At 38.3% G+C, this 23,834-nt stretch overlaps 2 protein-coding genes across 2 annotated transcripts; both read right to left on the bottom strand.

Moving 5' to 3' along the window:
- Positions 1-9,134: 9,134 nt before the first annotated feature.
- On the bottom strand, positions 9,135-23,612 carry LOC108669729 (synaptic vesicle membrane protein VAT-1 homolog). Its single transcript, XM_018157135.2, has 7 exons — positions 23,376-23,612; positions 12,783-12,971; positions 11,775-11,985; positions 11,390-11,520; positions 11,042-11,155; positions 9,624-9,732; positions 9,135-9,428 (listed from the first exon to the last, which is right to left on the bottom strand). Exons 1-7 carry the CDS (start codon positions 23,421-23,423, stop codon positions 9,229-9,231), a joined length of 1,002 nt encoding a protein of 333 aa, XP_018012624.1. The 5' UTR covers positions 23,424-23,612; the 3' UTR covers positions 9,135-9,228.
- On the bottom strand, positions 13,448-22,901 carry LOC108669728 (inhibitor of growth protein 3). Its single transcript, XM_018157134.2, has 3 exons — positions 22,810-22,901; positions 15,524-16,183; positions 13,448-15,088 (listed from the first exon to the last, which is right to left on the bottom strand). Exons 2-3 carry the CDS (start codon positions 16,139-16,141, stop codon positions 14,510-14,512), a joined length of 1,197 nt encoding a protein of 398 aa, XP_018012623.1. The 5' UTR covers positions 16,142-16,183; positions 22,810-22,901; the 3' UTR covers positions 13,448-14,509.
- Positions 23,613-23,834: the final 222 nt, after the last annotated feature.

Genomic DNA, 23,834 nt, shown 5'->3' with positions numbered 1-23,834 from the left:
TGGGTCGTTTTTGAGACAGAGTCATGTTGTGGGACTCTGTCCCAAAATATGACTCATGGGTCGTTTTTGAGACAGAGTCATGTTGTGGGACTCTGTCCCAAAACATGACTCATGGGTCGTTTTTGAGACAGAGTCATGTCTGTCTCTTATACACATCTAGATGTGTATAAGAGACAGGTACAAAATTTTGAACTTCAAAACTGGCAAAAAGTCTATGGTTCTGACCAAGGACTACTACACACATTGTAATACTATTGTATGAAACAATTATGGGCATATCATTTGTTGATGCCACTAAAACAACAGCATTTTCATAGTGTAGGCGATCGCCTCTGCTAGCAGAGGCTGGACATAGGCTATGCATGTCCTGTGTGTAGTAGTCCTTGAGTACAGGTATATAATTTACTTCGCAATGTAATTTTACATGTCATTAGTCAATATGCAAAATTGTAGATATTGAAATAAATGTTTTCAACCAATAATTTATAAAATATTTTCATATTTTCACAGATATTGTTTTGACTGCGTACGCAAGTACACATGAATTACTGTGAATTACTGTGTACGCAAGTACACATGAATTACTGTGAATTACTGTGTACGCAATGTACACAAGTCCCAGGATTACATTTTTTAGAAACTGTTCAATCATAAATATTGAGAGCCTCTCAATTCATCTATTTCACAGATTACAAAGTTAAAAACTCATATAAAAATCTAGTTGAAAACATCAAATAAAAAGAATTAAAAGGTATCTATACAAATTACTTTTTTTCGACTTAAATAATAGCATATTTAACTGACTCGATTTTCGGAAGAAGTTAAAATTATTTATTTAGGTGCTAATATATTAAACTTAAATAAAAAAATTGTCACAGATTAAATTTTTATTTAAATTTGTAGCAAAGAATGAAATTGATTCGTTCTCGAATAGAATAAAAATATAAAAATTATTTTCACGTTTTCGTGACACCGTAGATCCGCGAGAGGCATTAATGAATAGTATATGAACATGCAATAAATAGCATACTTCAATAAACATTCATAAACTATTCAAATTTGTGTCGCTTTATTCTCACGAGTAAAGGCTATATTCTTCCTTCACAGAGCGGCATCCTGAATATTAACCTGCTTTTGTCAGGATTATGAGGACGTTAGGACAACAAAATGAAATTATTACGCGATTTCAGGTAATTGGGTGCATTTTAATTCTACTCGAGTTTAGACCTCAAATTATAACAAAGTTAAGCTGCAATGTGGCCAATCTTTTCGACGTTAAATGTCTTCATTCGCGAACTGCCTGCAGAAATTATGGCTTGCCATCATTCCTCGAATAAACTTAAATTTTGTGAAAAAACTTGACGGCATTCCCGTATAACATTTCAAGTCGTCTGAATGACAGTCGTTCAGTGACTCTTGATGATCGTGCCTTTGTCTGCAACTCGAGAAAACGCAAAAATATTGCACACGAGTATACTGAACAAATAACAGTTATTCTTTATGATATTACAGGGTAATGGTGATGACTTTTCGGCCGTTGCTCTGTGCCTCGCTAAATGATTCAAGCATTGCTTCATCAGGCCAATTTCTCTCACATTAAAAGAGGTTTCTCTCTCTCAGCTCCATGATGATACCGTAGCCTGATTTTACTTTTATTGTTCGCGTTTGATCGGAGTGACAAAGGAACTCTGTTATCGAGTGAACATTATAGGCAAGTGATTGCTAATACAAAATGTACAGTCTTCGGAAGGTTGGTCAACATAACAAAGAATTAACAACAGCGCGATATTTTCATGACTTCTAGTGACCCTTTGAAGCCAAATTTTGAAACAAATACTGCAGTTTCTCTGTACATAAAATAGGAACGAACCTGTAATCATTAAAAACTGACAATTGATCAAAACATTTGATTTACTTCTTCAACACTATAATTCATGAGAGGTCAGAACGGTTTGGTTTGATCAAGGCACCAGGACCAAGAAAACGCTGTTGTTTTTTTTTTAAATTTCATATATATGATGAGTCAAATGAAATACAATGAATCATATGAATGAAATTGCAAGACATTTTCAAAATATGAATGAAATCATATGATATATCCAAAATCGTATGAATGAAATCGTATGAAATGTTGTGAATCATATTAATGAAATCGGATGATATGTTCTGCATCATATGCATGAATGAAATCATATGAAATATCCAAAATCATATCAATGCAGTCATATGAAATATTGCAAATCATTCGTTTTATCATATGTTACACATTTCTTTATTAAAATGCCAAGAAATGATTTCTGTTCCAGCAGAAAATTGTAAAATGACAAACTGTCGAGGCTGCTGTATGGCGCGACTATATATGGCGTCACAGTACTGCACGTTTATATATAACATGCGCCACGTAAGCGGTCATTTCCATTAAATATTTGTACACGCGCCGTGGTACAGTAGGCATGAACGCGGCTATTTTCATCAAATATTTATATTGTTTGGCGGACTCAATGGCGCCGTCTTGAGGATTTAACTGCTCCATAGAAAAGCTCATATTTCGGATAATTGCTTGATCTTAACTTATGAGTTCGGTTTTCAAGCAAATTCACTCATCATCATTATTATTTATTCAATATATTTTCTAATAATACTCATTGGAATCAGTAACTTGGCCAAATAATTATTATTGCAAAAAAATATTATAAAGTCAACGCTTAGTAACTCTGTCGCTGTGTCGCATTTAACCTTGTAAACTTCCTGGGTTATTTCTCATCTGTACGACACATTTCGGATGGTCTAAATTCTAACGCAATAAAGCGAGAATTATTGTCTTGAGAAAACAATATGATCATGAAAATGCAATAACTTAGTTCGCTCCTCAATAAAAAAATTTCGCGTCTAATTGCGGGCAAATCAGCCATCGTGTCTGGTTCCCAGCGCACGCGTCTGCTTATAGACGTTCGTGTGTCAAGCATCCTGGCAGAAATCCATGCAAACGAATAATTTATACGTTATAAAGGCTAAATTCAAGTATAGGCGTTATCATAATAGATTTCAATAAGATATTTTTATGTTTCTCCAATGTCTGATTACATCTGATATATCTGATTTGAAGATCTATTTTAGAATGGCATCTCATTTCAGCTCACATCTCAGCATGATTAACAAGGATTAGTATTGAAGGTGAAGCATCAATGCGCGCAGAGCTGTGCTGACCTTTGCTTTTGAAGCGAGTCTATACAGGATCCCACAAACATTAATACCAGCAATTCAATTCGATTTATAAATTAATACTGAAATGTAGAATAAATGTTTTTTCGCTGAATACATTAACCTTTCAAGACATCAGTGATTACAGGGATGATCCTCAATAAAATTGTCGGTACTCTGAAGGCATGGTAACTTCTATTTATTCCAATGAGAGAAATATTGATGTTGAAGAGCTTGCAATGTGATCGAGCAATAATCTCATTGCGATGGCATCGCTCGGACATAAGTTATGCGATGTCAACGAAGTAACCCAGTTTTGTCGGTACTCTGAAGGCATGGGAACTTCTATTAATTCAAATGAGAGAAATATCGAGGCTGAAGAGCTTGCAATGTGATCGAGCAATAATCTCATTACGGCGGCATCGCTCGGACATAAGTTATGTCATGTCAACGAAATAAACCAATTACTGCCCAGCCAGCAGCAGGCAGATACTGAAGTGAGTCTTGACATACGTGGAAGATTGCCTGGACACTGAAGATCGGCCTGATGCTGAAGATTGGCCGGACACTGAAGATCGGCCGGTCACTGAAGATTGGCCGGACACTGAAGATTGGCCTGACACTGAAGATTGGTTGGCCTCTGAAGATTGGCCTGACACTGAAGATTGGCCTGACACTGAAGATTGGTTGGCCTGACGCTGAAGATTGGCCAAACACTGAAGATTGGCCTGACGCTGAAGATTGGCCTGACGCTGAAGATTGGCCCGACGCTGAAGATTGGATTGACTCTGAAGATTGGCCTGACGCTGAAGATTGGCCTGACGCTGAAGATTGGCCTGACGCTGAAGATTGGCCCGACGCTGAAGATTGGCTTGACTCTGAAGATTGGCCTGACGCTGAAGATTGGCCCGACGCTGAATTTGGCTTTATTCTGAAGTGTTCGCTGCACCGAACATTTGCCTCAAGTCAACTTTGGTCTGCATGCAATTGTTGTACATACTAAGCCTCGCACGGGCCTTCTGGAGAGTAAAAGCACAATTGTTACACTTGGCTTTAATTAAAAGTTCGTTGCATAGGTGGATAATTATTCATAGCCCTGAGATATTTTGAGTAAGGTACAAGTCATTTTCTGGATTAAATTTCTTGATACGAGAATCGTGATATGAGAATTTTTCTTTAAAAATTGTATTTTAAAGCGCTCTCTAAACGCATCCCTTAAACTTCTATTTGTCAATCAATCAACTGTAAAGAAGCTACCGCGAATTTTTTAAAGGATTGTTCGATCTTAACTACTGAAATTAAATGGATAGTCAATTTCACGCACGGTAAATAGCAGCCCTTTTGGATTTAAATAAAATATATTGAACTTAACATTTTAACGTCTCTCAACGTTCCACTCACTCGCGAAGTACGGGAAGGTTCATATTTCACTGTAAACGAGAACATTTCATGCTGATTGCTGGAACTGAGTTATGTTTACATTGCTTGAAGAGTATGATCAATGACTGAAATGTGTTTACCTTCACAGCGCCACCTGACGGTCATCGTAGCAAGTACCTTGAGCTTCCCCCAACATCACGCCTCGAGTGGTAAATTACAGAGTTAACTCTGGCCCAACATGAATAAAAAGCGAATGCCAAAGAACGCTCTGGTCTCGCCTTGTCATTTCTGAACTTCATTAATGCAATGATGAATGTAAGATACGCACTTATTAGTGCGCCTGTCGAGTTATAATTCATGCGAAAGTGAATATCGTTATTTTCCTTTGGTAATGAAAGCTTTATATTATTAGGCTTCCAGCAGTTAGCATAAAGAAAATTTCTGAGGCTATTCTCAATAAGTAAATATTTCTTTACCGTCTATAATGGTATTTGATCACACTCACATTCATCGTAATTTTTGCAAGCTGTGATTTCATCCAACTGAGCAACGAACTTGATCGTTTCATGATAGTTAATAACAACAGTTAATATAATAATAACAGTTAATATTGTCACTTATAACTGCAAGTTAAAATCCAACGAAATTTATTTTGCCAAATGAATCTAAAAGCTTAAATTAAAAGCTTTTGTTTTAGAAGCAAAGTGACGTGGGAAGTGTAATTTGGCTCCATTTTAATTTTTAGAAGCTTGTCATAACTATCTTGAACTCCGGTGATTAATTTTAAGTAACTAACAAATTTAAAATAGCGTCACCACTTCACTAAAATTTCCGAAGAAAGCATAAATGAAGGATTGAATAAATATTCATTCTCAGTTTTTGTGATAATTACGGAATCACAATACGGAAGCCACAAAGAAAACTAAACACAGGATTTAAATTTGGAACCTTCAAATTTACTACAACTCACATTAATTGAAATTCATTTAACAATTTATTATTTAGGGCTTAAAGGACAATTTTCATGATTTATCTCTTCGACCTTCATTATTTTTAAACCAGCTAATATTAATTAACAGGTAGCTTAGTAAAAATGAAAAAGTGTGATTCATTCAGTTGAAACATTCGGTTCAGTCTAACATTACTTAATATTCTCAAATTGCTGCAAATCGTCGGTATTCGTTCAACTACTGTCGCCTCCATAGACGCATGAAGGTCGCTCGCATCGAACATGTGTTCATTTCAACAAATTGAAAGGAAACGCTGCATGCCAATCAATTCATCGTACATATAATTTGATCTTCGGATGTACAGGACTACGTAGTCGAAACTTATTGGAAACAGAAGTATGTCCTTATAACTTAATCCAGTATAAATTGGAGATGGCGTAATAAAGATCATTTCCCAATTTATTTTCACCCAAATAAAATGACAGCTGTGACTCGAAAGACGGCTCCATCAGCTCATTGTCGAATGTTGTCCGAATGTTTTTTTGTGATAATACCTAGAGCGAAGAGACCTGCTGCCAGCTTGAGTGCAATGCGGTCCATGAATTCTCAGCATTCAACGTCGAAGGAATTACATGTAGAATCGATACAAATATTACATTCTCATTGCAATGTGCGAACTTTCCAATAAAGTTATTTCGACATTGCATTGATAGATAAGTAAATGTAAATGATAACGCATTACGAAGGCCAGTCAACGAAAACTTGTCAATGTTTGTTGCGAAGAAAGAATAATCGATCTGTGAAATAAAATTGTATCAGTCACATTTATGATACGAAACCACCATTTACGTTTCATTGCACCGAGCGGCCAGCTGAAGCCTGCATGGCGAAGAAAACTACTATGGAGGCGCACTGGATGAGCGTCGGCACGCAGCGGCTGCAAATAAATTTCTCAAAACCTTCAGTATCTCGTGTCGTCAAATCCAACATCGAAACTCGCATTTCAAATTCTTTGAACATAAAATTCTATTATAGTTACGAATGATGAGTCATCTCTCAATGCTTGATATAAAACAACTTTCCAGCTCCGAAACCAAATGGCTTTTATACCGGAGTCTTGCACGAAATCTCGAAAAAAATACGGGAGCACCGTGTAGTGAAATCAATGCAAATCTATTCGAGTCTCGTAAAACTTTATACTCGATCTGAATGACAAGTTTGGGCCATGATGGAATTGGCACTTCATATGTCTTTATTAATTTTATTGAAGGCTCAGATGAACATTCAAGAGACTAGATGCCGCAATAACACTAATAGTAAACAGAAACTATAAACACCAAGTATGCTTTGAAACTCCCGAGACATTTCAAATAATACGAGTCTTTAACAGCGAATTGGAACGTCTGCTAACTCAGCCAACGTACGACATATAACATACATTGCTGAGTAATCGAGCTTCAGTCTAGCGGCAATCGTTCTATTTCTTGAGCCATCACAAAAGATTCCAATTTAAGCAACAAATGAAACAATTAATAATTGTGAAACTTAGAAGGCAAAAGTATAGACATAAAATTTGAACGCAGTTTTATTTTCAGTCAATTAGTAACTTTTATCAACGGAGTTCTGCAGCAGCATGCGGAGATTGAGAAGAGAACTGAAAATAATTAAGGACAAAGCTTATCAGAATTATTCAAAATAAACATAAGATAATATAAACAAATATACTTTGATGGTTTCAAATTTAGGTGGAACATATAGAAGCGCGCGGCGGTATCCCTCTAGTCGCACTTATATACCAATACTAAAACTGACGAGACGAAGAGTGCGCAGAATGGATAACTCACATCAAGAGGTTGAATTAATACTTAATCACATGGTTGAATTAATACTTGGTTGAATACAGGGTTGAATATTAATTCAATCATGAGTTCGGGTAACCGGGTTATTAATTCTGGAGTTGAAATCATAGCTTCAAAGTTTTGAAATACTGGATTCGTTTTGTTGATGTTTGATATCGATTAAAGAAATGATGCTCCTTCTAAAATGATTTCGGTAATCCGATACGGATATGGAATAAAGGCATGTTAAACTTTGCGTTAATACACTACGAACGGCCTCGACTCGCAAAATTCGGCCATGCAGGAGTGGAGCCAGTGGCCGAACTTAAGGTAAATGTTGAAGTTTCAACCCTAAAGAGAGGAAGTGAAACATAAGTTCAAAATAAGTTTTTTTTTCCGGTAAATAGTCATGTGACAAGCTCAGCAGCCAATCGTAAATTTGGTTAAATAGTACGTCCAAAGGCAGTAACTGGTATATGTTTGGCCGGTCAAAAAATTGATTATGCTCGCATGAATAAAATAAAGGGAACGAACAAATGAAATTAGTAACCAGGAAGAGAGCTGACTAAATTATTTTTGCAAATACGAAAAATGGAGGCAAGTACGCAACCATTGGCGAACAACATAACGAAAACCTTTGCTCTACCTATTTGTTCCATCCCTGAAATGAGCGACCAAAGTCACCACCTTATCTACATACCTAATTTAATACGAAAAAATGCGGAATAGGATTTTTATAATCTAATATAGTGCAGTAATTTAGGCTAGAGAAAAAACATTGTTGGCTATTCAGCGCCCCTATGGATATTGATCATTGCGCTATCCATCAGTTGATGCTATCCAGTGAATACTTTTGCAATACCGCAAAATCGAATGCTATATTGTTATGGAATAAGGAATTTAAGAGCAAAAAATGCCAAGCAAATTCACCATATCGATATTGAAAACGTTTCGGAGTCCAGCTCAATCATCAGTTCACATTCACTTCGTCGAACTGACGATGGAGGTGTTCTTCAAAACGTTTTCAATATCGAGAAGGCGAATTTGCTAGGCATTTTCTTTGCTTTTAAATTCCTTGTGAACTTGCGATTCAAGCACACTGATAATATATGCCTGGTCTAAAGTTGTTCTACTTGTGGTTCATATCTTGAAAAAAAAACAAATGCGTTACTGCTTTGAGGGACCAGCAGTGTTCTTTGTACGAGCGTTTTTTGTACCTTACTTTCATAAATGAAGAAGTAGCTTGCTAGGTAAACAGCATTCATCTTAAAACCCCCCTGCAAAGATCCTTCGTGAGCGAAAGATCCATATAACCTGACATGAAAGTATACTATTTATAATTAGGTTCTTTCAAAATTCAATCTCGTTAGCAGATCCCCTTCATCAGAACAATTAATTAACAGACAAAAGAATCAATAATTTATTATTGACAGCTGAATTTACATGATGATTTCACAATTAATTACAGCGCTTAGGGTACGCACACAGTGGAAGCAGGTTTGCTCGCGCGGGCAACCTGCTCCAACCTGCCACAAGAATGAACATAGGATAATAATGTAAGTGTTCACAGTGAAAACCTGTACGAATAGGCTTCTGTATGCTATGGTTTCAACCTGCCACAAGAATGAACATAGGATAATAATGTAAGTGTTCACAGTGAAAACCTGTACGAATAGGCTTCAGTATTCTATGGTTTCAGGCGCCAGCCTGAGCAGGTAACCAGCACGCCGGCAACCTGCTTTCACTGTATGCGTACAAGTAGGCGCCATCGCACGCACGCCGGTCTGCCTGCAGTGCGGTTAAGGTGTAAATTGTAAGGTACCAAAAACACGTGGTTATTGTTCTCCCCGCTAGTGCAATTATTCGTTGAATTCAATAATAATTTTCCCAATATTGTGCCGGTCGAGGATTTGTCGACAAGCTTCATCCACCTCCTCGATGGGGAATCTTCGGTAGATGGCGGGACGAATGATACCAGTGGCCGCAAAGTCCAATATTTCCCGCCATGCTGCTCGGAACGCAGTGGGAGCCTCCCGCTGCAGCTGCGTCAGGTGAAGTCCTGAAGTCGAGACAATTCTTATCTCTAGCACACTTTATTAACAACTTTCAGGAGAACTAAAATCCGTTAGAGCAGCATTAGTGATGTGTTATAAATAATATTGGATTGACAATGAAATGTCATGCAATGGAGTACGTGTTTCAAATAACGACTTTACCTCAGAGGGCTTTAAAGTTATTTCATTGCGCGTCTCACCAGCAACGCCAACGTTCCTCAGCATGAGCGTCAATGGCGAAACGTCCGGGGTGTTTATGTCACAGACACCGGTCTTGGTTATCATTTCTTTGGCGCCTATCACAACCACCTGGAAGCATATCACTCATTATTTTCAAATTTTTGTTTACACACTAAGTCAATGAACCGAAATATGAGTAGAACCCAGCGTACAAAAACATTACTTACCTCGGGCGAATGCAGGGATCATAAATATACAATGAGTGTTAATTTTGGCTTGCATACGATGACGGTTATACGAGATATTTTTTCATCACCATTACCAGTATTTTTAACTACTGTTTTGCTGAATCTTAAAATCGAATATTTAATATTCAACACAGCAATCGGTATAAAAATTATTTAATTTCTACACTAAAGCATAAAAGGATATTCTTTCGGGCGTCTCCAGCGATCAACATTTCTAAAGAGATGTTAGTGATAATAATAGTAATAATAATAGTGGTTTCAGCGTTAATTAGGACATAGGCCTGTCGCCGATTCTTAACATCGCAGAACATCCACAGCTTGTCGCGGTCTCGAACTCGCAACGCACTGCTATACAATTCTGCTCTGCTTAACCGCCTGGCCTCCTTGCCGATTCTGACCAGAAACTGGCGCACAGAGCTGGGATCGAACCCGCGCCTCTCTGCGCCAATCTTGGTACTCTGAACTGTAACCACTGGGCCATCCTGATAGGGCGGGTTAGGAGAATCTAGTTCATTCCCGTATACATGATCATGGAACATCCTATCTGTCCAATTCACAAAGCTTCGCCAGCTACCAAAGATGCTGGAGAATAAACGAAAGTATTCTACATGACCACAATGAGTGTAAATGGCACAAATTTTTCTCTTTGAATGCTTGGGTGCAATAAACGTTGAACATTTTGTCACTTTGATGATGATACGTAAAACTCAAATGCCTCGCTGACGGCTAGACATTAAATAATAGAGAAATAAAATTTCAATACAAGTGATTAATCGAGCAAACAGTTATTCATGTGAGAGATTGGATACATAAATGTTGCGATGGCTGGGACAGGGTTATTTGCAAAAGTGAAGCTTTTCCACCCAAGTAGAACCTATTAGGATCAATGTAAATAACACCAGGTTTAGATGCCTGAAACAGACCTGACAAACTATCTTATTGGCGATCCTAACCAAATTACAACAAGAGTCCGTTTACAATCGAGCTTTTTATCAATATTTTTAGCGCATTTTCTCATTTACGAAAAAAATGCACTATTGTGCTCGCCATGTCCATCCGTCTGTCCGTGACCTCAAGTTTTTGTCGACGAGAAAATGCGCTCTATGTCACTCACTGCAGTGAGTACTATGTTATATTTTTTTTTATTTATTCTGTTCCAATATCGCACTAATTCCGTTTTTACTCTTCACCTTGCCGAGAGGCTGGAGCATGTCGAGGCCGCGCGCGAGATGAGGCCCCGCGTGGCAGTCCAGCACCAGCGACACGCCCTCCGGCAGCGCCGCCTTCACCGCAGCCACGTAGTCCTGAATAACGTTCATTGCTTGTCACTAATGCGGACCTCATCACTTTATATTCATTTTACGAATTATATCTTAAGCTGTCGTGAAATTTATTCCGGTAATCAGTGCATTTGAGTATTCAACTGAATTGGTCACTTTTTCAACCTAGAGCATCGTATATAGAAGTAATAATTAGTATATAATTTACCTATTTTGTTAATTGTTCAAATTTACATGAAATATATAAGAAGAAATTACCTGATCGTTGCTGATGGCGAGATGGACGCCATTTGCCTGGACGGCGGCCATCTTGGAGGACGACGTCGTGCCCACAACCCTAACTCCCGCGACCTGTAGGGCGAGCTGCGTCGCTGCCCACCCCACAGACCCTGCAGGGTAACTTTATTCAGTGAAGATGTCAACAAGAACTTGAAGAGGAGAACCAAATAATTACCACCCCGTAGAAGTGCAGCCTTAGCGACAAAGAATTTTATAGTATGTATAGATTTTACAATCTTTTCTGACTTTATTTTCATGTATGTTTCGATTGAAGTTTAAACTCAATAGTACAAAAAAAACACGACCGTACTCGTGTGTCTGAGAAAAATAATTTAAACTGAGTTTGTAGACTTGCGGTTTGTACCTGCCACTGAATGGATGAAGACAGAACCGTTGGGGCGCAGGCCCCCGGCGAGGTGGAGGGCGAAGTGAGCTGTCAGGTAGCTGACGGTGAGGCAGGCGGCGTCAGCAAAACTGATGGAGTTTGGCAGCAACATCACCTGGTCGTCAGACACCGTGACGAAATCGCAGAAAGCACCGCCAGCGGGACAGTGAACTACCACTCGGTCACCAGGCTACCACACACACAGGATTCTAATCATTGTGGAAGAAAAGACTCAGGAACAAAGAAAAACAAAAGACTTGCATTCTGAACAATAATTTGATACCGGTAAACTCCATCGTGACCTCGACTCATCAGCAAGGTGTTTCTATCAATGTGTTTCAGACGAATGAATTTGTTGAGCCAGATTTAATTTTTTGAACGGCGAGCTTCATATATTACCGTGAATATGAAGCAAGTTTATGACGTCTATTTGGTGTTGTAGATCGCCAAAATTTTGGCACATATGCCTATTTTCATTTACTAAACCGTTTCTGTAAAAATATATCGTCGTCCAGTACAAACTAAAGACCGACACATATTGAATGAATGTCTTCAAACTCTATGCAGAATTTGATGGCAAATAGGTACTCTGAGAAAGAAAGAAAAGTACCTCGCCTTCGGTGATGGAAGGTGGCTGCCGCAAAAGAATAGATAAGTGATGGGGCACCTCGAGTAAGAAAAGAAGGCAATTCGAGGGATGGAATGAAGTACCTACCATAACATGGAAGGTGATTCCTTGAATGAGGGATGGAGTTGTTTATTAGAAAAAAAAAGAGAAATGTTGAACAAGGAAAAGAGGTACCTTTGTAAGGAGATACCCTCAGTGAGGTAAGGAGGTGCCTAGAGTAAAAAAGATACCTTGAGGGATAGCAGATATTAAATTGAGGGAGGGAAACACACACATTGAGTGAGATATAGAGGTTTATTGAGGGAAGGAAGGAGATACCTTGAGGGAAAGAAGGTACCCTGAGGGAAAGAAGGAGGTACCTTGAGGGAGGTTTTGGAACCAACGGCAACGACCACGCCAGCAGCCTCGAGCCCCAGCAGGCGAGGGGCGTCGTCGGTGGCGTTGATGCCGTAGCTCGTGTAGAGGTCGTAGTAGTTCACCCCAGCTGCATGAACCTTCACCTTCACCTGCCCGGTGCCTGGTACTGACGCGTCTGTCACCTCAACCACCTAAGAGCGTTATTATTTTTTAACGCCTTGCAATAATAACGCCTCTGAATAGATTATTGTCATTATAAGTTCGCTGGCACTTCCTTGGGAACAACGCGACCACAAGCCTCCCTCTAGTGTGACTGCAATTAAAACTTAATCCATACATTTTGACAGTGCAAGTAAAAGATCGAAAGTTCTCATCAGTTAAACATTCACTTGCATTTTTTTGCTAACACGTTGTTGCTCGCGTAGGTATGTTACTTGTTAGCAGAAAATTTGATTGATAATAACTCGCCGTCCTATGAATTGCTTCATGTAAATGTAGGTACGTGCAATTGATTATTCAAACGGAATTCAAGTTCAAGTTTCAAACGTTCTATGACAATTATGAGTAAATTTCTCGTAACAAACGTCCCTGAACGAATACCAGATCCAAAATTAACGATGTTTTCATAGGCATCATGTCTCTTTATGGTGATAAAGAAACACCCAAGTCACGGCAGCAGAATGTTTATTACAAAGTTTCTACAATTTCACAATGTATGTAAATAATGCCTATCAGAAGTATGAGAAGCTGAACGAATCTTCTATTTGTTTTATCTTATTTCTTGAGATGAGTTAACCGACGGATACAGCCCGAAAACTCATACTTACAACTTCCATGTGATTAATTCCTTCCTAAAAAGATATAAAATAATTACGTCCATTTGCAAATATATTGATTCGAAGCCGCTTATCAATTGCGAGTTGAATCGTTTAAGCCAAGTTCATCAACTACTCAAAGTTCAACTGCTATTCACAAACGCAAAATAAATTTTTGTTCCCACTAAACCCTTTCATGTTACAAATGCTATGCTATGCTTTCAAATTTTAAATGCTATGCGCATCGTAGAGAGTCAACAGTCAGTACAACACCGATAATTTATTAAAGTTGTTAAATAACTTCGCTGACGTTATTGAACTCGTCGAAGAAGTCCATTGGAAACAAACAAAGTATATTCTCATCATTTATTCGGACGACGCCTTTGTCTTGATGCTACACGTGGCCTCGTGTTTCCATTCTCAAGCAGAAATTTCTTACTGCAATAAACCCCGATGTGTGTTCAGAACTGAAACTCGTACCCTAAGGAAAACTTTTACGCAAATTTCACCAATAAAAAAATATTTGAAATTTAGAAGAAAATAAATTATGAAGAGTTAGTGAAACATTTCTTTAATGAGCGCATTTTCGGCCCTTATGATCGTCACTTAATTTCCAAAAATAACATGGGGAGTTGCGTTTCGTGTAGCATGTACAGGAGATCACGTAGAGGCTGCACAACAGTTTGATGGCACACAAATTTAAAATATCAACTCAAAATTGAAGAAGCGATGCTTAGATGAGTCGACCATCTTCATATACCGTAACTGAGATGATGCGTTCCAATATCTACATATAACTGAGATCAGAGATAGATGGTTAAACTATCTACAGTTAAATAATTATTGATTATTTAACTATAAACACATAACTGCACACAAGAGAGAATCAATTTGTATGGCTAGGGGACGGGCGTTCACTTCTTCTGGCGCCTGTTCATGGAAACAGAACATGGCGGACAGAACCATTTGCCCTTTGGAGGCGATGTGATGTCCACACACGGGTAATGGAACCATTCAACCAGGCAACGTGGGTTGTCGCACGCCACCATGTCACCGTAAGACACTTGATTGCAGACACAGTAACGCGGCTCGTTGGGATCATATGTCCAGTCAGGACTTTCGATAGCACCAGCCTCGGCGACGGTCTCATCAGTAACGACAGCAGCAGCAGCTAATGCTGGGTCCAAAGAAGGAGCAGAAGAATTAACATTAGTATGTTTCTTCTTTTGTCTCTTAGTTGTAGAAGAGCCTGACGTCCCGCTGGTTTTAGTCACGGCGCTAAGACTGCCAACAGGAACGTTGGCACCACTGGTGCTTGCGGCGGTTGAGTCCTGAGGCAGGGCAGAGGCAGCCAGGGCAGTTTGCGCGGCAGTTGCGAGTTCGGTGCCAATTGAGAACTCGGAGGCGTGCACGCCGTGTGCAATGGCATCGTAAGATGCCTTAAGGCTGGCACTGCGACGCCCCTGCTGGAGTTGCTGCGTTGCAGCTATTGCCTGTAACATGAAATTCTTGTTACAAATCTCACAAAAACGAACGGTTCAACATGCAAACAGTAAAAACTGTTACCTGATTAACTCGAGGAATAAAATTAGGATTCAAATTATTTCTATTAACACAATGCTTTGAAAACAATATTGGTCATAAATCTATAATACCCAATTTGAAACAAATTTAGAAGCTTTTATACAAGTCTTCGGAGTGTCTCTTAATTTCATCAATGCTGCTGTGCTCAAAATTTGGAACCAAAGCCAGCAATACTATCTTCCCAAATTCTTTAGAAGAAAATTAGCAATGAATCAGAATTTGGGTGTTCAATGCAAATATCCAGAAACAAGCAATTTTCTAAATATAATTTGAAACTTAATTTAGGACATCAGGCAGGCATTCTTGTTTCTCAAGTTGAACAACTAAAAGCAAAGTATTTTCACCTGAGAAGCAGCAGCCGCAATGGCGTTGCTACCAGCACCAATTTGACCAAGTGTGTAAGATAATGAAGACGGGGGAGAAGAAGATAACCCAGGCCCAAACTGAGCCTCAATGCCTTCTTCTTTTTTAACCAAAGCTGATGATGGCAGAGATCTCCAATCACTGCTGCTACTGCTGCTGCGTGAGTTTCCATATTGATGATGGTACCGATTTTCCTTTTGGTTTTCTTTGATCGGTTCATCTAGTTCCAAAGATCGCTTCTCTAAAACTTCTGTAATCCCAGGACTGTCAGCTTCAAGCTCATACTTGAATTTCTCTAGCTCCTGATCTAATTTTCTTGTGTAGCGCTCTAGAGAATCATACATGTTAGTGGCAACATCAACTTTTTCATCTGCATCATCAAGTAGTTTGTAGTAGTCTTTTCTTATTCTTTCATAAATAGCATCACGTTCTTGGGGCTTCATTTTTTTAGCAGTGCTGAAAAAAGCCCTGACCTGTTCCTCCAGCTTGTCATGGGCATTCTGAATACTCAGATCAAGTTCACGCAGCTCTGTGGTCCTATCACGAATCTCTTGAGGAACATTTTCAATAACTTCAATAATATCTTCAAGATAAAGCATACTTGATGTTTTAACTTGTCACTGTTTGATTTCTAATAGTACCTGAAATAAATAACAATGATAGAGAAAACCAGATACCACAAATAAAAATTTATTCCCACAGTACAAAGTTAATAATACTAGATTCCTAAGATCTAGGTATACCAACATAAAGAAGTGACAAGACTTTTTGTAATTATGCTTTGTGGTTTCTTACACAAATAAACAAATGATGCCATGAACCTTAAATAAGGTATATGGTACCAGTAATACTGTATAGTGCTTGACTCTAGAAACAACCCATGCACTATGAGGTAGAAAAAAAATCCAATAAAAATTACCTAAATATTACTAGGCCCCCAACTTGTTCTATAGTCATTCAGGATTTATTATTGAGCAATGAGATAAAAAATCACATTATTTCTGGAGGAAATTACTTTACTGATATTTTTATAACAATTTTACATTAGCACAATCGAAACTGTAACTCTAACATCAATTCCAAGTTTGGTGGTTATCAATTTGCATACTATTTTTCCTCAAATTGAAATAAAAAAAAAACATAACTCAGTAGGTACTCACTGCAGTGAGTGACAGAGTGCATATTTTCTCATTGACAAAAACGTGAAGTCACGGACGGACGGACGGATGGACGGATAGACGGACGGACATGGCAAGCACAATAGTGCCTTTTTTCCATAAATGAGAAAATATGCTAAGAAGAACCACCATAAGTCTTAAAAAACATTTTTTCTTTAATTATAATTAAACTCAGTATGCTTTTTGAGACTATAACTTTAGGTTTGCTTTTATTTTTGGCCTAAACCCACTGAAGTCTAAAAACCCAGTTTTAAAAATACAAGTCATTACTAAAAACCTAGAGCCAAGAATGTGAAATGAGGGGATCCAAGTCAAAAGATTTTTGCCTGTTTTGTCATGTTGCCAGTTGATATTTTTGCTCATTAAATACTGTCAAATGGGGTAAAAAGGGACGGGTGGGGTAAATAGGGATGCGCGTCCCACATTTCATATAAATGTTGTACCGTAAAATGGGGTAACTTAGACCACTTTTTTTCTTATAAATGATGCCATTTTCTTACTAGCTAAATTAAACTTGAATTGAAACATGCAAAATACAGGTCTATACTCTAGCTTCACTCACCATAAATTGCTGACTCCTGCCTCTCATAGTCTTTATGTAATTTAAAAAAAAGTGATGGTCTTTGTTACCCCAGCTCTTGGGGTAACTTAGACCTGTGGGTCACATTTTTAATTTTTTAACCTATTAGATATGCAAACTTTTTAAATCTTTCTATTGTATTATGTAGCCTCAGTATTAGTCCTTTAATGCCCATTGACAAAATTTTTCTATGTCAAATAGTTTCTGAGTTGTGGGGGTTTTTGTAAAAAAAAAACGAAAAGTGGTCTAAGTTACCCCGCCGGTCTAAGTTACCCCATTTTACGGTAGCAGCTAAACTAATCAAAATATTGCAAAACTGAAAATAGTGGCAAAAACTTCAACATTTTTACTATCTATTATGTATAAAGCTAGTCAAGAAATCAAACATTTACCATCTCTAAAAAATCACTGAAAAAAGTGTGAAAAGTGCCATTTTGGAAAAGTACCTCTGCTAAGGTCTGGAGCAAAAAAAAATATTAGCCAGACTGAAAAATTTTACTTACATAAAAGTTGCACCCAGGTGTCAGCTTGAAAACGTAATTGACAGAATTTGCCCATCTCATTAAAAAAAATGGCAGCCATTTCTGCGCTATGGGGTAAAAAGGGACACCCCCCGGGCCCCGGGGTAATTAGGGACACCCTTAAAAATGCATATACAGTAGAACCTCAGTTAGCAAAGGCTCCAGTTAACAAAAAAATTGATTAACAACAAGAATTTTGATTATATTTACGTCGCTCAGCAAAAAAAATTTACTTATCGAAAAATTAGTGCATCATCGGTCGTCATAAAATTGTACATAGAATGCTATATATAGAATTGTGCCCCGGGCATCATAGAATGAAAAATAATTGACCTAAACTATGATTTACTTCTTCAAAACATATGATGGTTGTCACTAAAACATTATTTTCTGTTTCAGGTATGTTTTTCTTGATCTTTTTTGTTATAGTGAAATCACTAGACTTGATTAAAATTGTGCGAACTTACAAACCATCCTGTAATCTTACAGATACAGAAGAAATGCTACATGACTGCTGATATGGAGCTTGCAGTGGACAAGGTTGTTGTCAATGCTCATTGCTCAATGGCATGTTCATTGATACGGTAATATTGCATCAATAATACAGTAATTAATGTATATGGTAATATCATATCAATAAAGAAAAAACAACTAAAAATCACAGAAAATGTCATTTATTCTGCCTCTACATCATCTACAATGAAAGAAGACTTCAGAGTACTGTTAGTAATGGATGAGTATGATTAGTATAGGAGTATAACTATAACCGTTAAAAGATTTATTAAAAACCGACGATGATTAGGAATAGGAATAAAGTATAAATAAGATAAGAATAGGGATTACGGGTTAGAAGCGAATTTTGAATTAAGGGGTGTGGAGCTCGAGCCGTCTAGCGCGCATGCGCGAGACCGGGGAAGTATTTAAGGGGCGAGCGGTCCACCGCGAGTCAGTTCCGTATCGGCGTTAGTGGCGTGTAGAGCTACTGGGCGGCGTTCTACGACTTAGCCGAGAGCCAGACGCATTTGTGGAAACAGCTCCGCGGGTGCGAGATAGTTTGCAAGTTAACCACGACGAATCAAGACGGACAACTAGTATCATCTGCCAAAAGCTACAACGCGAGCCTGGTTATACGCGCTCAGAGTGAGTTCCATCGAAGAAAAGTTCTACAAGTGTTCAAGAAGCAACCCTCCACGTTAGACCGCAACGACAAATCAAGACGGACAACTAGTATCATCTGCCAAAAGCTACAACACGAGCCTGGTTATACGCGCTCAGAGTGAGTTCCCTCGAAGCAAAGTTCTACAAGTGTTCAAGAAGCAACCCTCCGCGTTAGTCCGCAACGCCGAAGAAACGAACGCCGCAGCCAAGTATTGCCGGAGTGTGACCGAACGAGCCCCCCTGAGAAGTTGCCGACGCTCGCCTTCATTCCAGCCGGTGATGTACCCCTTTCAAGATCGGGTGAAATAATATCCCCATTTTAGCCCTCTTTATTTGTACGATTGTGAAGATTAAATTATTTGCGGGCATTGTAGCCTTCCTTGGGAATTGCAAATATGGGTAGGCTAGGCCTAGGAATTTGTTGCCAATTTTTGCCGTGCCCAGCTCTGTATTAGGGTGGGATTTGCTGTCTTTAAGTATATAAGAGTTGACATGCTTATTTGTATTTTTTCCCTTGTCAAGTCGTAGCTGCCAGCGTGAGAACTTTTTCACTGTGCCGGCCCTCGTGCTGAAACCTGACAGTATGATAGCTAAAACCAGAATGAAAAATTACACGGAGAGAAAAGTTAAAGGATTGACGTCATAACTGGAAGTGGATGAATTTATCGTAGGGTAAAAATCGTAAATAATTTACATCAAGGTTCAACCCATAAATTAAACTAAAATAGGAAGGAAGTAGACCATATTTATTCTAATCAAGTGGGTCCATGGTGTGGGGTTCAAAGCTGGCAGTGACGAATTGACAATTGGAGAATAATTATTGATCTAATTTTTGTGTGGCATAATTGAATTTTTTTTAGGGTAGAAATTTTTGTATGTATGATGTGATTTTTGTCTAATGTAATTATTGTGCTGTGGGAACTTCTTATTGTGCTCCTTATAGGATGTTTAGGGTGTGGTAGAACTCTCACGTTTTCTCTTGCTTGCACGCATAAAGTTAAAAATTAACTAAGATATTGGCTTCAATTGTTCAATTGGCGCGCAATTCTCGTATTATCCATGCATTCAAGTAGCTATTTATTTGTGTAGGTAATTTTTGGTGGTACTTCGTATTTGATCGGTACACTCTGCATGCTTCAAACGTTTTAAAATTAACTTTTGCAAGTGTCCCGGCCTCCCGGGTTACCCCATTCCCGGGGATAAATCGGGAAGGTTTTATTGTGCGTCTGGTATTTTACGAATAGCATATGGAATTTTTAGAAGATGCCATTCGATAGCCCTCGCAAAGAGCTATAAAATGAGCCTAAACTTGTTTCTGAAATGTTTCACGGTAAGAAGTTATTAACAAAAAACGCTCAAAACCATCCCTTTTTACCCCGTTTGACGGTACCGTCGGCGTCAGGCGTCAACTGGGGCTACTCAGGACAATTTTGAACGTTTTTCATTCATAACTTCTTACATGAAACATTTCATAAACAAGTTTAGGCTCCTTTCAATGCTCTTTGCAAGGGCTATCACATGGCTTCTCCAAAAAAATTCCATATGCTATTCGTAAGGTGCCAGAAGCAAAAAAAGCGTGTCCTGAGTTGCCCTGTTGAACCTCTCCAGCATTTCCTTTATATTAAGCTTTGTTTTAGTTCCATGCGTTCATTGATGGTTGAAATGGTGACGTCATACATTTGCGTGTCGATATACGGCAAAAACACTAGGTCTTGGCCATCTAGTGGGAAAATATTGAGATCCAAAGAGAGACAATGCATGCCACGTGGTGAGATCATCGAAAAATTATTTTGTGACGTTTCATCGTTGCTGACGCGTAGTGAAGTGTTTTGAGAGTCATGTGAAGGCAACAGAACTTACGTAACACATACGGTTTTTTTTAGTTTTTCATTTCTTGATGCGTCCTTAATGTGTCGGAATATACCGCGTTTACCCTAAATGACATTTTCTGTGATTTTTACTTGTTTTTCCTTTATTGATAAGATATTACCATATACATTAACTACCATATTATTGATGCAATATTACCATATCAATGAACATGCCATTGAGAATTTACAACAACCTTGTCCACTACAAGCTTCATATCAGCAGCCTTATAGCATTTTTTCTGTATCCAGGAGACTGAGGACAGCTTGTAATTTCACACCATTTTAATTGGGTTAAGTGAATTTACAATAAAAAAAGATTGTGAAAAACATAGTGAGTCACTCACTCCCAATTCACCCCACCCATCCCTTATTACCCCATTTTATGGTATGATATATCATGTGTCATTGATTGTGAAAATTTTAAAATTCAAGCTTGAGACAAAAATATAGGGTAAACGCGGTATATTCCGACACTGTCGACACATTAAGGACGCATCGAGAAATGAAAAACTATAAAAAAAAGTATGTGTTACGTAAGTTCTGTTGCCTTCACATGACTCTCAAACATGGTGCCAATCCATAGGTTATTCAAAAGAACCTGTTCTTATGTCATTTTGAACCGATCAACACTTCTTTATGGACCGATCGTATANTACACATCTAGATGTGTATAAGAGACAGGGGCGATGCTCTTGCAAACGCATAAGTACTCACAATAATTCCCTGCCACCATGCTCTCAAAACACTTCACTACACGTCAGCAACGTTGGAACGTCACAAAATGTTGCCATATTTATTAAAAAGCCTTTAGAATGGAAACCTACCAAACATAGTGACAAACCAGAGATTTTTTAGAATCAGTTCATTTTTAATTTTCTCATTTACTCAAGATTTTAACCAATTTCTTAAGTATGCTAATGCTGGTATCCATGATACTTTACTCATTACTGATCTACTTATAGGACTCAAAAATGAACTTGAGACAGAGTCTAAAAAACTCTCTGCTTTGCCACTATGCTACCAAATCCCTATATTCCGTCACTTTGTGTGGCAATATTTGACACGTGGTGAGTCGTATTGCGTCAGCGCTTCAAATTTAACTGATACGTATTGCCAACATCCACGTGTTTGAATTCCGTTTGCTGTTGAGCTGTATTGGGATACAACACAGCTTTGAATTAGAACACTAACGAATATTGAACACTACTTAATTACGTTTTAATAGCCAGCTATTAGGCTTTTATGCCTTTTAATTAAGCAAATTTCAATTTTTGTACAAAGCTTTGAACGATCTGTGTGTGTCCAATTCAAGTTGTGTCGGAATTAGTTTTCATGTGTCTAAATCCAACATCTCAACTCAATCATCTATTAATTTATTTACGACTTGAAATCAGCAAATACAAGTATACTTAAAGGATTCCTAATATATTCACAGACGTATTTAAAAGTCTCAAACCATAATATTCTTCCTATAAAAACAGTTAGGTATTCACTATTTGGTAGAGCCATGTCAACTGTCAAATTTGACACATTTTTTGATGATCTCACCACGTGGCATGCATTGTCTCTCTTTGGATCTCAATATTTTCCCACTAGATGGCCAAGACCTAGTGTTTTACTTTTGGCAGTATTTTGACTCGCAAATGCATGACGTCACCATTTCAATTTTCAACCATCAACAAACGCATGGAACTAAAACAAAGCTTAATGTAAAGGAAAAGCTGGAGAGGTGACGGAATTACCTACGATGTCGGAATATACTACGTTTACCCTACTTCTATTATCCTTGGTCATTTCTCATTTCCATTGAATGATTGATTGCATTAAAATTTCGCAATATTTGTCTTGTCCCAAACCTTCAGACAAGACTAAGATGAGTTAGCGAGATGAAACTCGTGACAGAGTTTGAAATATAGCCAATGTAGCGGAATAGTTACCTACTAGTTCCAACAACCTCACCTCACAAAGTCAATTTTTTCTTTCACTAGAATTGCCATCATGAGGTTCGTATCCATATGTCTCGCCCAACGCCTGCATCTGACGCATGGTTGAACTTTCCTGCTACCTAGTTCAACCATGAGGCTGAGTGCTGACTGAACTGTCTGAACAGACAGACTGCTAGCTATTCGTCCGGTCCGGACTCCGGACGCAAGGCACGTGGTGAAGAAAAAAGTCCTTACTCCTTAGTCGGTGGGCAAAATAAGAGGTTCGTATCCGTAGCTTCGGAAGAAAATTTTTCTACGCGTAGTTTGAGCACTGACATAATTCAATTCTATTATAGCTGTTTCAATGGTTTTACTTACAAGTCTACTACTAGGACACCAAGCTACTAAAAATTTGTACTATTCAATTTATTTCCTTTTACACGAAAAGTTAAATTTTCTGCGCTTTGTGTTGTTCATATTGGTAAATCATTACTTGCTAATAACCGGTTTAAAATACCTATTCCGCTATTGAGGCTATTGCTTTCATACATCGGGCAGTAATTTCACTCTAATTTGGAGCCTCTAACCGAACATTCTTACCCTTATTCCATCTGGTCCCACTCTCGATGTTGCTTGAACTTGCCGCATTACAATTTTTATAGTTTCCACAATTTTGCCTTTCAATAATAATGCAACGAATCCAAATATTTCTGTTTTTGCACTGCATATGTCAATACTTCCAGTGGTACTACAGAAACGCGACTGCACAAGACCCGATCTCCTGGTCGACTGCAGTCGTGCAACGTTGACATTAACATACAATGGACCATTGCAAGTCTCCAGCTACTCTGGTTCCCATAATAAAGAGAAGAATTTGCATTGACGTACAGCTGGATCGACCTCGTTGCCAATGTCAGATATAAAAAAAAACTATAAATAAAATAAAAATTTGCATTGACGTACATCTGTGACACCCTCGTCCCCCTAACAATGAATTATCTATTCTTACTTCACTTTAGTCGAGCCATAAATCGACGACGCATCACGCGGGAATGCGTC

This window comes from Hyalella azteca, unplaced genomic scaffold, assembly GCF_000764305.2.
Source record: "Hyalella azteca isolate HAZT.00-mixed unplaced genomic scaffold, Hazt_2.0.2 contig8117, whole genome shotgun sequence".
NCBI classification, from domain to species: Eukaryota; Metazoa; Arthropoda; class Malacostraca; order Amphipoda; family Hyalellidae; genus Hyalella; species Hyalella azteca.
This window is presented reverse-complemented; position numbering and strand designations above follow the sequence as displayed.